Source organism: Aptenodytes patagonicus, chromosome 1, assembly GCF_965638725.1.
Source record: "Aptenodytes patagonicus chromosome 1, bAptPat1.pri.cur, whole genome shotgun sequence".
In the NCBI taxonomy this organism is placed as follows: Eukaryota; Metazoa; Chordata; class Aves; order Sphenisciformes; family Spheniscidae; genus Aptenodytes; species Aptenodytes patagonicus.
The window spans coordinates 225,573,439-225,586,740 of record NC_134949.1 but is presented as its reverse complement, the minus strand read 5'-3'; the positions used below and the strand labels follow the sequence as shown (position 1 = coordinate 225,586,740).

General features: G+C 49.9%; 1 protein-coding gene across 2 annotated transcripts; it reads left to right on the top strand.

The window, feature by feature from the left end:
• The first annotated feature begins 557 nt into the window (after positions 1-557).
• Positions 558-12,955, top strand: KLHL35 (kelch like family member 35). 2 transcript variants are annotated; one of them, XM_076328495.1, is made up of 8 exons: positions 558-755; positions 2,385-2,616; positions 3,193-4,083; positions 5,988-6,172; positions 6,734-6,852; positions 7,346-7,534; positions 8,210-8,398; positions 9,226-12,955. In XM_076328495.1, the coding sequence occupies exons 3-8, from the start codon at positions 3,194-3,196 to the stop codon at positions 9,412-9,414; spliced, it is 1,761 nt and encodes a 586-aa protein (XP_076184610.1). In that variant the 5' UTR covers positions 558-755; positions 2,385-2,616; position 3,193; the 3' UTR covers positions 9,415-12,955. The 2 variants fall into 2 exon arrangements, with proteins under 2 accessions (XP_076184610.1, XP_076184608.1); XM_076328493.1 differs by lacking the exon at positions 2,385-2,616.
• The last annotated feature ends 347 nt before the right edge of the window (positions 12,956-13,302 follow it).

The window sequence follows — 13,302 nt, the reverse complement described above, 5'->3', positions numbered from 1 at the left end:
TGCTGGGCAATGGAGGGAAGGCTGGCTGCTTCAAATTAGGGAGTCTGACGGTCTCCAGCACAAGGGTTACTTCGTGGAGCTTCCCCAGGGCTGCTTTGATCCCTGCTATGAGCATTTAAAAATGCAGCCAACAACTGGGATCAAGTTGGAGGGGAGGGTGCAGAAAGCCACATGGGGCAAACCTCCCCTTCTGTCCTCATCATCCTCAAGGACCTAATTACCTAATTATCACACGTTAATGAGGGAGACTGCAGCTCCTCCCTGACCCAGTCCATTCCCGCTCCGGGCGCCTTTTTGCTCACAGAGCCGTATTTTATTTATCAGCTTTAGCGTGGTTTCCAGTGAGCCGGAGACTCTATCAAATGAATCGTTCCACCTGGACCCCAATTTGCTCTCCAGATGGCTCAGCCCTCTTAAGCTGCCCTGGTGTGATATATTTTCCCTGAGCTGCGATGGGTTTTCCCTGGGTCCTGGCTCCTCCCTGGCTGGCTGTTATTGACAGCTGCATGGCTAATGCCCTGTAGCTCTCCAGCATGTCATTCAGGAGAAACAAAAGCAGATTTCTCCCCCACCTCTCCGGCAGTGAGGATAAAGGGGATGCTTTTGTGCTTCCCCAAGCGTTGCCGGAGAAGGGCTGAGCGTGCTTTGCAGAGGGGACCTGTCTCCTTGCAGAGCCCCGACGTGGATGGGAGCTCTCCGAGAGGGAAGTTGAATCTTTGCTAAGTCCCACCTGGAGGACGCAACCTGTGGGGCAGGTAACGTTGGACTTCTTGCACCAGCAGCTGGGGAGGCTTGACAGAAAAAAAAATACAGCATTTGCTGCTGTGTGGTACTTGGGTGGAGAGGGTGACCTGGAGAGGAGTGTGTGTGGGTGAGGGCAATGGGGCAAACCCACTCTTTCTTTGGCATTGGCATCGTTTGTCTCGTGGGTAGACAGGAGGGATGTGAGCTGGGGAAAGGCATCTGGATTAACTGGGGAGGGAGTTGGGGGGTGTGTGTCTCTTTGTAAAGAGGTCAGTCCGAGCTTTTTCTTCCCAGCCCTGAGCCATGCAGAGCTGTGCGTGACCCTGATGGCTCGGAAACGCGTGCGGATCAGGAGAGAAGTGGGGATATAGATGCGTTTGTCTTGGCTGGAGCCGCGTCTGTCAGCCAAATGTGGAGTCCGCCGTGCTCTTTGCAAAGGTGTCTCTAGAGAGCTGCCTTTGTTGTAACTTCTCTAAATCACTTTGAACTGACTAGCAGCGGTTCCCTCCTGTATGCAGCCCTGAGCACCCGTCAGTGGCGTTCGGGGTGTTTAGAGCCTTCACCCACTCCCACGGGATTTCTTAGATATTTAGTTAGGGCTTGTCATGCTGCTTCACTGTTCTTTAGGTCTCTGCAGCTCCCCCGTGGCACGGGCAGAGGTGTTTTCCCTATTGCTGGGGGATTCTGGAGGCACAAAGGATACGGTGACACTTTCTCGGGGTGGTGGGGTGAAGATCCTCAGGACTAGATCTGGTTGTCCTACACACAGCTACTCTGGTGCAGGTGCAGCCAGGAGGTGTCCTCTGGGGCATGGGAGAACCTGAGCACCTTTGGGGTCTGTGGTCAGACGCGATGGCTGTCTGGGAGGTGCAGGTGTCGGAAAAGAGATAAAGGACTAGAGCTGACAGGGATTTTGACTCATGAGAAATTCAAGGTAATCCTCCTCAAAGGATGTGCTCGCTGCCTTCCTGCAGGGGAGCGCGTGGACACCACAAAGCCACTGATGTCTGGTAACTTGTCACCCCAGTGGGGACTTGTGCTCCTGCCAGAGGCTTGTGGTGAGGTGCTCCAGAGCCTGACTTAGGGGGCTCTTAAGAACAGAGCCTGAGCCACCCCCAAACGGGCTCTTTGCTGTTACAGAGCCTCAGAAAAGCAATCTAAAACCGGCACGGCCATGGTAGAAGCTGTCATCAGGAGTGCTCTGCTGATGGCCCTCGCTGGCAGCCCCACTCAAAGAGTGGTGCTGACTCTGCCGTGCTTCTGAAACACAGGTGGTGGCATTGCTGTGCCCCTTTTATTTAACATCCAGCTGGTGAGAGCAGTCGGGCAAGCGCCGGGAGACCCAGGTTCAATCCTGTGCTCACTCTTCCCCCCATCTGGGGGGGAAGCATCTGGGTCTGTGCAACAGTGATGGGTCAGGGCGGGCTTTTGGGGACAAGTGGAGGAAATGGGGCAGAGCCAACCTGTTAGTGGGTCTAGGACGGTGGAGGCAGACGTTGAGGGTTTGGGGTCTCTGCTACTCTCACTGTTGTCAGAGATAGTTGATTCTTGTCACTATTTCAATGCCATGATGCTCCCCTGCTTTTCAGGCCCCACCTCTGCAGGCAGAGGTCCTTCTCCCCAGGGATTACTCTTTACAGGTGACCTGGCTGCCGCCCCTCCACTTGAGCAGGGATCACCCTTTTGGATGTGCAGCTACTTGCAGCCTCCAGGCTGAGCACGTGAGTGCTCAGGATGGGTCCTGCTGCTCACGCTGTCCGTGTGAACCGTTGGAGCTCGAGTGACAGAAGTCTGCTGTGCTTCATTGCAATCACTTTATGAAGTCCGTTAGGAAAGATTTAAAACCATCTGGAGAACGAATCTAGCAGAAAGGTATGTCAGATGTAGACATCTCCCCTGCTTTTGGGCAGGTCATGTCATAGCTACCTTTAGCAAATCTCAATCTCACAGCCTTACCTCTGCTTTTTTTTCCTGGAATCAGACATCTGGGGAAACATGGTGGATAGAAAAAGTCAAAATGCTGCAATGCTCCCGGCTGGGCTGTACCGTGGAGCGCTTGCATGTGGCAGGATGAGGAAAGCAGTTCACAAGAGCTGCAAGATGTCAGAAAGAAAGGAAAGGGTGTCGAGGTGTTAGTACAGCATAGGTTGGGCAAGGCAACTGCCTTAGAAGAAACATCTCCTAAAAGCAGAAGTTTGTCTACTGAGATGGGGTTGGTTTGGAAATATCCTAGTGCCCGTCACTGTGCTGTGGTTCGGAGGAAATGTTGGTTACTGAGGAGGAGCCGTGTGTGCGGATGAAGGGGCAGAGTCTGACTATATTTTGGCTGGAATCTGTACTTCCTCACGGCACCGAGGAAGATGCAGAAACCACGACGGTGTTGGACATTGCAGTCAGATATTTTAATAGTGCACTGTTCTCTTGTCTCCTTCGCTGCTTCCCAATCAGGATGCATCGAATGATGAAAGAAGAATCAAGTTTCAGGACAAGCAGCCTGGAAAATATGACACGGGACCCGAGCAAAGAAAAGCTGCACATGAAGCTCTGCAGTGGGTCCTGCCATGCCGAGCAAATCCTCCAGACATTAAACTCCTACCGGCAGAGCGGCATCTTCACAGATGTGGTGCTATTAATTGATGGACAAGAATTCCCCTGTCACCGTGCCACTTTGTCAGCCAACAGCACGTATTTCCGGGCCATGTTTGGTGGCAATCTCAAGGAAGGCCACCAGGATATCATTAATATCCAGAAGATTTCTGCTTCCACCATGTCTCTCCTTCTTGACTATATGTATGGGGGGAACATCATCATTCAGGAGGACAATGTTGAAGGCATCTTGGAACTGTCTGACTTGCTGCAGATCTCCAAGCTCAGAGATGCTTGTGTCACCTTCCTTGAAGGCCAGCTTCACCCATGCAATTGTTTGGGCATCATGAAGTTTGCTGATTCATTCTCCATCGCGTCCCTGACAGAAAAGAGCAAGAGGTTCATGCTGGAGTGTTTTGTGGAGGTGTCGTGTCATGAAGAGTTCCTGGAGATGGGTGTGAAGGAGCTGGTTGAGTATCTGTCCGATGAGCAGCTGGTGGTCCCCAAGGAGGAAGTGGTCTTTGAAGCAGTCATGCGCTGGGTACGGCACGACGTACCTGCCAGGAAGGGAGCCTTGAAGGACCTCCTTGAGCATGTGCGTCTGCCCCTGCTCGACCCCACCTACTTCCTGGAGAAGGTGGAAATGGATGGACTCATCCAGGACTCAAAGGAGTGCATTCCTCTACTGCACGAGGCCCGCAAGTACTACATCCTCGGGAATGAGGTCAGCTCTTTGCGATCAAGGCCCAGAAGGTAAAACACAGCGTCTTCTTCTCTAGACCGGCATGGCCTAAGTTGATAGATTTTAAACTTTGAGGGGAGTTCTTGGGTTGTTTTTTCTTCTTTTTTATTTTTTTTCCCCTCCTCTGATTGCTTCTCTTTTGGCCTCCCTGTTTCCAAAACGAAGGCGTTGGAGACGTTCGCTTGGCTTAAAGGATTCCTGTGAAATTTATACTAATGCATGTGACACTTTGTTGTTGTTGTTGTTGGCAAGAAGTGCTCTAGTCACACCGCTCTGGGTCTGCAACGGTGCTATCCAGATATGTGTCCAGACTACGGGCAGGGAGGGGTGTTTGTAGCTCTTTATTTCTATCTGCTTTCACCAATGGGTAGAGCACTGGGTTGAGACCTGTTTTCCGTTCCCAGCTCTGCCGCTGGTCTGCTCTCATTTCACCTCTTTTGGTCTCTCTCCCACCTTCTCCAGGCTGTCTGTTAGCAGGAAGGCTTGGACCAGTCTCAGTCCTCCTGGCCACCAGCGTGGTGCCTAGCTCAAAGGCATTGCTGCAGGGTCAGGGATTAATGTCCGGGGAAAAAAAGCAGTTACTGTCCAGGTGGCTAGCTAGGCATCCCCAAATATTTTTTTCTTTTTTTCTTTCTATTGATTTATTGATGAACAGCAAGAAGGTAAAGAGATGCTGGCCCAGGCAGCTGCCAGTGTAAAGTGGAGGAGGCAAAGAAAAAGTGATTTCTAGGGTTGGGTGTGTGTAGAAATCTGCATTTTTTTGTGACTGTGAAGTTTGGATTTCACCAGCCACGTTTTGAGCCTCTGCTGTATCTTCATGGTGCCACAGGTGCCTTAGGGTGTGCTTGGTAAGAGTGCTGATGGACACCTCTGCTCTGGGGTGGGTTGCAATATCCAACCAACTTGGCTTGCAAGGCTCCCCATCCTTTTCCAGAGGACACCCATGACCACGGGGCTGCAGGGCCAGGTTCTTGTGCCCTCCTGCTCTTCAACCCAAGGAGCGCAGTTCTTTTTGCCGCTCAGTGGAGCATCCTGGGCAGAAGGACGGAGCTTGCCCCAGTGCATCTGAGAAGTCCCAACCTGGCATTTGTGGCATGTTTCTGTCAGGTGGAAGAGATGGTTTGACACATCTTCTCTGTGCTGAATACCACAACAGGCCATTATATACAGAACTGCTCAGCAACAGGGTCTGTGGTGACTTCCTCAGGGATGCAAACAGCTAAAATTCACTGGGGATAAATCCCACCAGCCCCAGCGTCCACATTTTACCTCCCTCCTTTTAGAGCTTTGGTCTTAAGTGAATTGTCTCAGCCTGCACAAACCACGGCAGCGCTGGGGATTGGACCAAGTCTTTCAAATCCTCTTTCACCCTCCTCCTTCCTCTCCCCTCCCCTCCCGCAGAGCCGTTCCTCTCTTGCCACCTACTAGCTGGCAGGATTTTCCTTCCCCTGCTGTCTGTCTCGTCTGCTCACTCCAGCTATTAGGGCTGGAGAGAGAGACATTTCCTGGAAACACTTCTCTCCCCAGGCAGAGAGCTTGTTGCAGGCGGGCTGCCAGGAACAGCTTTCCACGCTCGTGGCTGTGCCTTGAGGATTAGGCTTGATTGTGCTGGAAAGGGGGAGGGCGAGTGGCAGGAGGCAATCTCACGAAGGACTTTTACAGGTCATCCCCATTTTCTTTCCCTGGGCAGTTTGGACCCCTTCCCACCCAGTCTGGGAGGTGCCTTTGATTTGAATGTGCAGACAAAAGGGTAGGTGCAGGGGTGAAAGGATTTGCCCAGAAAATCAGTAGCTGATGCAGGAGAGGACCCTGCTCTATCCATTGGACTGTGCTGCCAGTGTCCTAGATAGGATGGGAGGGATGATGGAAAGGAGTAGGCTGGCCCGGGGACTTACCCATGCCTTTCATGGTCTAGGTTCATGGAGCTGGCAGAAGTCATCATCGTCATTGGGGGCTGCGATAAGAAAGGCCTGCTGAAGCTGCCCTTCACAGACCTCTACCACCCAAAGAGCAGGCAGTGGACGGCCCTCTCCAGCGTGCCTGGCTACACCAAGTCAGAGTTTGCTGCCTGCACACTGAAGAACGATGTGTACATATCAGGTGAGATACCCTGGACCAAATGGTCCCTTCCTGGTTGCAAAGAACCTCTGCCTGGACAGCCACTCCTTAGGTCTATTGTCTAGGACTCATTCACATGCATCCCAGCTTTGGAGCAGAGTCACTTCTTGGTGAAGTTTATCCTTAGGCGGTCTGGATTTTGCTGTCCCAGGGAACAATTTCACCTTTGAGGGGGAGGATGGCAGTATTAAAATAACGTCCTGTTGGGCATCTGTCAAAAGTGTTCAGCTGTGGAATGAGCTCGTTTTGGTGTGTGCTGTCAGACAGGGTTTCCTAAGACATGAGAGTCTCCTGCCTGTCCCTCACTTAAAATATAATGCCTACCAGATGAGTTCTATATAAGGGATGGAGCAGTGTAACAAGTGCCTTGAAGTCCAGATGGTATCTCCCTTAGGAAGCTGAGGTTTACGTGGCCATAACCCAATAACTGTATCCCGGCCTAAGTTGTTCCATTGCATGGAGGAACTATGCAATATTGTGGTGCAGTGAGGTGGTGGGGCTGTCCTTGGGATTGCACCAGCCCTCCATCCCTCTGTTTTTCAGGAGGACACATCAGCAGCAACGATGTTTGGGTGCTGAGCTCCCAGCTGAACGTCTGGATCAAGGTCGCTTGTCTGCAGAAAGGCCGATGGAGGCACAAAATGGCAACGCTTCAGGGCAAGGTAAGCAACGGCCCCAATTTTGGAAGAAGCCACGTGGAGCACTGTCCCCCGCTTCTCCTGCTGCCAAGTACAATGAGAAACTCTCAGTGTGCGTTTGTCTTCTGGGTCATTTAGAGATGGTTTTGATGGGAGAACAACTAGGACATAACCAAGGCGTCATTGTTTCAGTTGGGTGTGTGCTGTCACCTAAAGTAGCCACAAATGAAGTTGTAGCAATAAGATCTACCATGGGATGGTGCAAGACTTCTGCAGATAGCTGTGTTAAGTCTTTGGGTGAAGGCTATACAGCGTGGGGTGTTTCGTAGATTCATAGAATGGTTTGGTTTGGAAGGGACCTTTAAAGGTCATCTAGTCCAACCCCAAGGTTTTACCGTGGCTTGATGTCTGTCTTTCTGGCCGAGTCCTAGCCTCCCCTCATGTACGCCGTGACAGCATAGCCCGTTAGGTGAGTCCAGGTGTTTCTAATCGGCTTGCTTTGCTCCTTTTGTGGCAGATCTACGCTGTGGGAGGTTTTGATGGGTTTTACCGCCTCTCCAGTGTGGAGTGCTATGACACCTTCTCCAACAGCTGGTCAACCTTGGCCCCGCTGCCTCAAGCCGTGAGCTCGGCAGCTGTGGTCTCCTGCCTGAACAAGCTCTATGTGCTGGGCGGTGCTGTGGATGACACCGCTAACACTGACAAGGTATTGCTGGGGCATCAGGAATGGACAGAGACCTAAAAAAGAAGGTTTGCCAGGGAACGTGGAGCGAAATGGGGTTGTCATTAAGCTACAAGGGCGCCTTTTTTTTTTGAAGACTAATGAAGGCTCCCTTATAATAAGATGAGAAGTCATACATTTAAATGGAAGCCAATGAGACTTAGGGACCAGAGAGGGAAGGTGTCAGGAGTTGACAGGGTATTAGACATGGTTTCAGTAGAGCCTGTTCTGCTCTGAAGCCTGGTCGGCCCTGAGGCACCACAGGAACAAACCTCCGACACTGTGGGCGTTCACTTCAGATAAGTAGCAACAGTAGTAACTGCCTGGAGGAGACCTCTGCAAGCCAGATATGATGCTTCTGGTCTCCTGAGCTGCAGGAAGAGCCATCAGTGCTTCTCAGCTCCATCTCTGAACGTTTAACCATGCGCTGTCTGGGTCAAGGACAGCCACCCTGGGGGCTTGTAGTTTGTCTGGGAGACTTGAATCAAAGAGGGAATGCTAGAACCCCTCATCCCTTTGCTCACTGCACCGGTGTCTGGGTGTTGAAGCTCCCATCCATGTTTCTGTCCCCATGTGCTTTTATTTCTAGTGAATACCAGCTTCATCCAAGCAGGGAGATGTGGTAAATTCATGTTTCCATAGCTGTGTTTCTCCTCCCAGGTCCAGTGTTATGATCCAGAGGACAACAAGTGGACGCTCTTGTCTCCCACCCCTTTTTACCAGAGGTGCATCAGTGCCGTCTGCTTGGACAACATCATTTATGTTGTAGGTGGACTCCTCAGTAAAATCTTCAGCTACGATCCAAGGGAAGACAGCTGGCGAGAAGTGGCCACCCTCCCTGGGCCTCTGGTAAGGAAGAGGTTTAGGAAAGAAGCTCTGAGCCTTCCCTCTCTCTCTAGAATAGGAGCCATCTGTGCTTTGCTGAGATTGAAGGCAAGGGAAATACACTGTGGGTTTGGCTCTGCGCATGTGAACGTGACCTCTGCAGAGCAACTCAAGCATATGTACTCACCGTCAGTGTCCATACTGCTTGGAGGATGTCTCTCCCACAGCAAACCCAAGTTTTCTTGCTGAGGCTGGGTCTACACTAGCTATTAATGCCAGAGGAGTGGAGCTGTAGGGCGAAACCATTGGTGTTGAGGACCTGTTCTCCACACTATGTGTTTCAGGGTGAGGGTTATACTGGCTTTAGTCTGGTCTGTGGACTGAACACGGACTAGTGGTGGTTGTGTATCTTGCTTTAGCGTCATCACGGTTTTGCGCTCCAAAGCCATGCTGCAATGTGAGCCGTGGCACAGTGAAGAGGAATGATGGGACTTACCTCATCCTGATCTGAATTCAAATGCCCATGTCAGCGCACCCTTATAAGTGGCTTTCACAGGGAGGTGCTGGCTGGGTCTCTGGTCTCTTGGTGTGCTTGTGAGTCTGGGGGACTGCTAAAAACAGCAACGGTCCCATCACTGGCTTGAGGCATTTCAAGTGCCTAAACTCTTACTGAAGCAGTAAGATTGCAGCACCTCAAGAGCCAGATCATCACTTATCTTACCTACTTTCACTCCCTTCTGCTGGACAGGTGAGAGTTGAGCCCATTGCAATGACTCACCCCCCTGCTCAGCCCCGTTGCCTAAAGCTGGAGGCTTGCTCCTCAGTTCTTGGGCTTTCCTTCTGCTTTCCAGGAGAGTTGTGGCCTGACAGTGTGTGGAGGGAAGATTTACATCCTGGGTGGCCGAGACGAGAATGGAGAAGGCACAGACAAAGCGTTCACTTTCGACCCAGTAACAGGGACCGTAGAGCAGCAGCCGCCACTGCAGCGCTGTACCAGTTATCACGGCTGCGTGACCATCCTGCAGCGCATGAACAGATGACCATGGGGCTCCAACTGCGTCCACCTCCCACCCAGAGCCTCCCCTTGAGACAGTGGCCACCCAGCATGTGGACAGACATCTCACCTTTGTGCAGGGAAGGGCAATACAAGCCACTGGAGAAGATGTGCTCCAGCCAGCCCCTGAGCAGCCTCTATTTTGTTTTTCCTGGTCTCACGATGCGAGTGGCTTTGATGTTGATCTAGGTCAGGGAATGAAAGGGTGCTGGGCTGTGCGAAGCTGCATCGCAGACCTTGCCACAGTAGGATTCAAGTATCCTTGCAGCCCCTGGAACTACTGAATTCGACCTTTACTTAGGTTTTCCTGGCTGTAGATTACGGTTTTCTGTTATGTTGGCAACAGAGGCTCACTGTCCTGCAAGGACATGTATTTGCTGCTTTCTGATGCCCAAGACTGTTGCAGTAACAATTACAGTTACAGGATCCAATTCTTTAGCTAAAGCTATCAGATATTTGTGCATTTAGCTCTGTAGAACCCTGTGTCAAACCACGGTGGTGACCTAAATGGCCATTAATGTCCATGAACAGCTAGTCCCATTACAGTGGAGAGCTGAGATTGAGACTTCAAAGCTAATATCCCAAGAAAATTTCTCCACTAAATCCCCAAAAGCCTGGTTAAATAGTCCAAGCTCTGGCTCCATTTTGCACACGCTGTATGAGGGTCTATTCCCCTAAAGCACAGAGTGCTGCCTCTTTTTATACAAGTTTTGTGGTTGGGCTGCTGTCTCACTGTGTCTTTGTCAGTGAGAGGAATAGTGGATTGCATAGCCAAGAGTTCCTTCTTCGGAGAGCAGAGGTAGGGGAATATTAACGTGTAAGAATTAAGCATGAAGACCTGAAGCATGGTAGCCACAGAATCACATCTGGCTCATTTTGGCTCTGGAATATGCTAGCACGTATTAAAAGAAACTCAATATTTAACAGACTTGATAGAGAGACCCTGGGAGCCTGAATGTGCAGCTCATTTGGAGGGCAAGCGTTCGATTACACAGACTGCGTTGCTGCAAGCCAGTTGGTCTCAGGTCTAGAAATGATCCTGAGCACATCTGATTTGGTAGAATAGCCATAGCTTTCGGTGTCAGTGTCTTTAGTCCATGACTGGAACCTGTAATTTCTGATGGCTCCATGTAAATGTTCATATTGTTCAATTAGGGACTTAGTTGTTGCCAAATGTGGAGTGGGGTCTCTTTAAAACTCCCATTACTTGTACATTGCAGGGTGCACCCCTCTACCAGCAGGCTGCTGGCTGGCTGCTGTTTTCTCTGCACCTTCCTTTCCTCACCCCAATGATGACTTCTTCCTGAAGTAGAGGAAACGACTATGTCCACTGGCCCAGATACTCCCCTTTTCAGGGCCTTTTAACTGTCTTAAACCCCCTGGTTTTGCCTGCTTCCATCACATAGCTGTTTTTCATGTGGTCTTCTTTAGTACTTCTGTTTTCTGTCAACTCTGAGAAGTTCACCTCTTCTTCGTGAAGATATCAGGCTTACCTGTAAAACATGGCAAAAATGTCCCTGCTGAAGAACCAAAACCGGCTGTAACCGGGGCACGCTCATCTCCTCTCCTCTTTAGGAAATGTGTGCTCTTCCATTGCCCAAGCGACGAGCAAGGTGTTTCATTGCATGAAATGTACCTTACGCTCCTCATAGTCATGTCCGGAAAGTCTCAGGGCTATCACAGCCATTTTGTTCATCGAGGTGCACTATTTGGACATTCTCAGCCTCAAATTCTCTTTAAGGCCTGCGCACGTGGGTTAGCCCTTTTATCAGATCATGGGCAGCACAATGTGTCCTTTCAGCAATATAAAGGAGATTCAGTGCTGGTATAGGTTATTCCCGTGAGGAGAGAAAAGGAAATTCAAGCTGGTAAAAGGCAATTTTATCTGCAATCAAATTGCATCCACAGTTGGGTCTTTAATGGGAACGGAGATTTCAGGAGAAACTGGCACCTTTCCTTCAGTTAGTTAAATTGGCACAAAAGAAAGCATGAGCCCATCAACCCATGCCGCGATAGCCTTCAGGGCCAGAGAGACCTTTATCATCCTATAGCCTGATTTCCTGAGGACCACAAATCACAGTCCATCTCTCCTCCCTAATTTTGTCTCTCTTACTGTTCCCCCGTGCCTTAAGCAATTCACGGCTTTGGGCGCCCTTTCAAAGTGTGTGGCTTTGAACGCTCCTCGGCATTCATATGGCCGAGGAGGTTCTTAGTTCTCCACGGACTGTCCCATTAGCACGTCCCTCCTCTTGTTCTGCACTTTGGAAAACACTGCTGGTGTTTCAAGAGAATGGGCGCACCCAGAGCTTGCAAGGGCATGCATTGAGCAAAGTCTGCTCAGCTGAGGACGGTGGGCATCGCGAGGAATCAGGCCTTATAAAAGGGATGGTCCTCATGCCAAATTTCTGCCTTGCCTAAGGTGTATAGAATAGGGCTGTGATACAGACGTACCTTGCTTGGCTGCTGGCAGATCTTTGTGCTCTTGTTCTTGAAAAAAGCAGAGTAATATATTTGGTCATAGCGATAGCATTGACAGGGAAAAGGAAGAGTTTTCCAGTTGCACTTACAACTTCTCTTGCCACAGTCTTTCCTGATTTTCCTAATGCCTCCTGGGAGTCTCTTGCTGTACTTCACACCTTATTCCTGTAGAAGTAAGCACACTCAAAAGGGTAGAAGATGTTCTCGTCAGCTTTCCCATGTGCTTTTGACATGTGTGGTGTGTTGCAATAGATGTAACATGGTGGTGGAAGTTGTGGCATAGATACTAAAACGTTTGCCTCCTTCTAGGTCCTGATATTCAATGTACCACTGAAATGTGTTTGTATTTTGTAAGGGCTGTGGGCACGCAGGGGAGGGTTAGAGAAGGAACTTAACTTGGGTGTTTTTAGAAATAAATATTCACCTTGACTCCTAAGTGCTTTCGCTGCAGGAATTACGTTTGTTCATATTGCTTCATGGCATTCCAAAAATACATTGCTGATGGAGCATCAGAGGAGCTTTGGGAGCACCATCCTCGAGGTGTCCCAGCCCCTGTCTGGGATACCTGAATCCTCAGTCTAAGCAAGTAGGAAGTTCAAGGTATTACTTTTTGTCTGCAGGGAATGGTATCTTTAACTATTACATGGGGTCATGGCCAAGTCAGTGTAGAGAAGGTGCCTGGATCATTCAAACTCAGCTGAAGGATGGGGAAACTTTTCCTCATATTTTGGCACAGTGGAAAAAGTATTTCCAGAGAAAATGAAAAAGTGTTTGTCTTGGCTGGTTCTTCCTCTTCTTTGATGTGGCAGAAGAACACGAAACATGAAACTGTCCACCACTGCTACCTGCTTCAGTTTCTGAGGAGACTTTTCTCAGACCACATGTAAAGCACCTCCTTGCTGCGTTTACAGTAATACACAGACTTGCTGTGGGAGCTTTGTATAGCAAAAGATGTAGAAGAAAGTAGTGATCATCTGCAAAGCATGTGCGGTAGTTTCAGCTCTATGTATTTAAGCTTTTAAAAACAAAATAAATGACTTTTTTTTGCACTCCAAAACAGCGACTGTCAATCACTTCCAAGTAGTACTTAAACCATCCCTTCCTCCCCCCCATCCTTTTGGTTTTCCTGCTGCCCGTCTCAGCAGTTGTGTTATTTTGGGTATGTTTGTATTTTGGGTGGGAGCCAGAGGGAAGAAAAAGCTTTCTGTGAACAAATCACATGGATGGTGTAGACAGCAAGACCTTCGGGGACTGATAACGTTTGTCCATGACACACAAACTAGAAGAATTATAAATAACCTGGAAGATAGGGCTGCTGTGGAAAGCAAGCGGGACTGCTTGGTCGCCTTTGCTACCTAGTAAAAAAACCCTGCCTTTTTCATGAAGGCAAATGAGA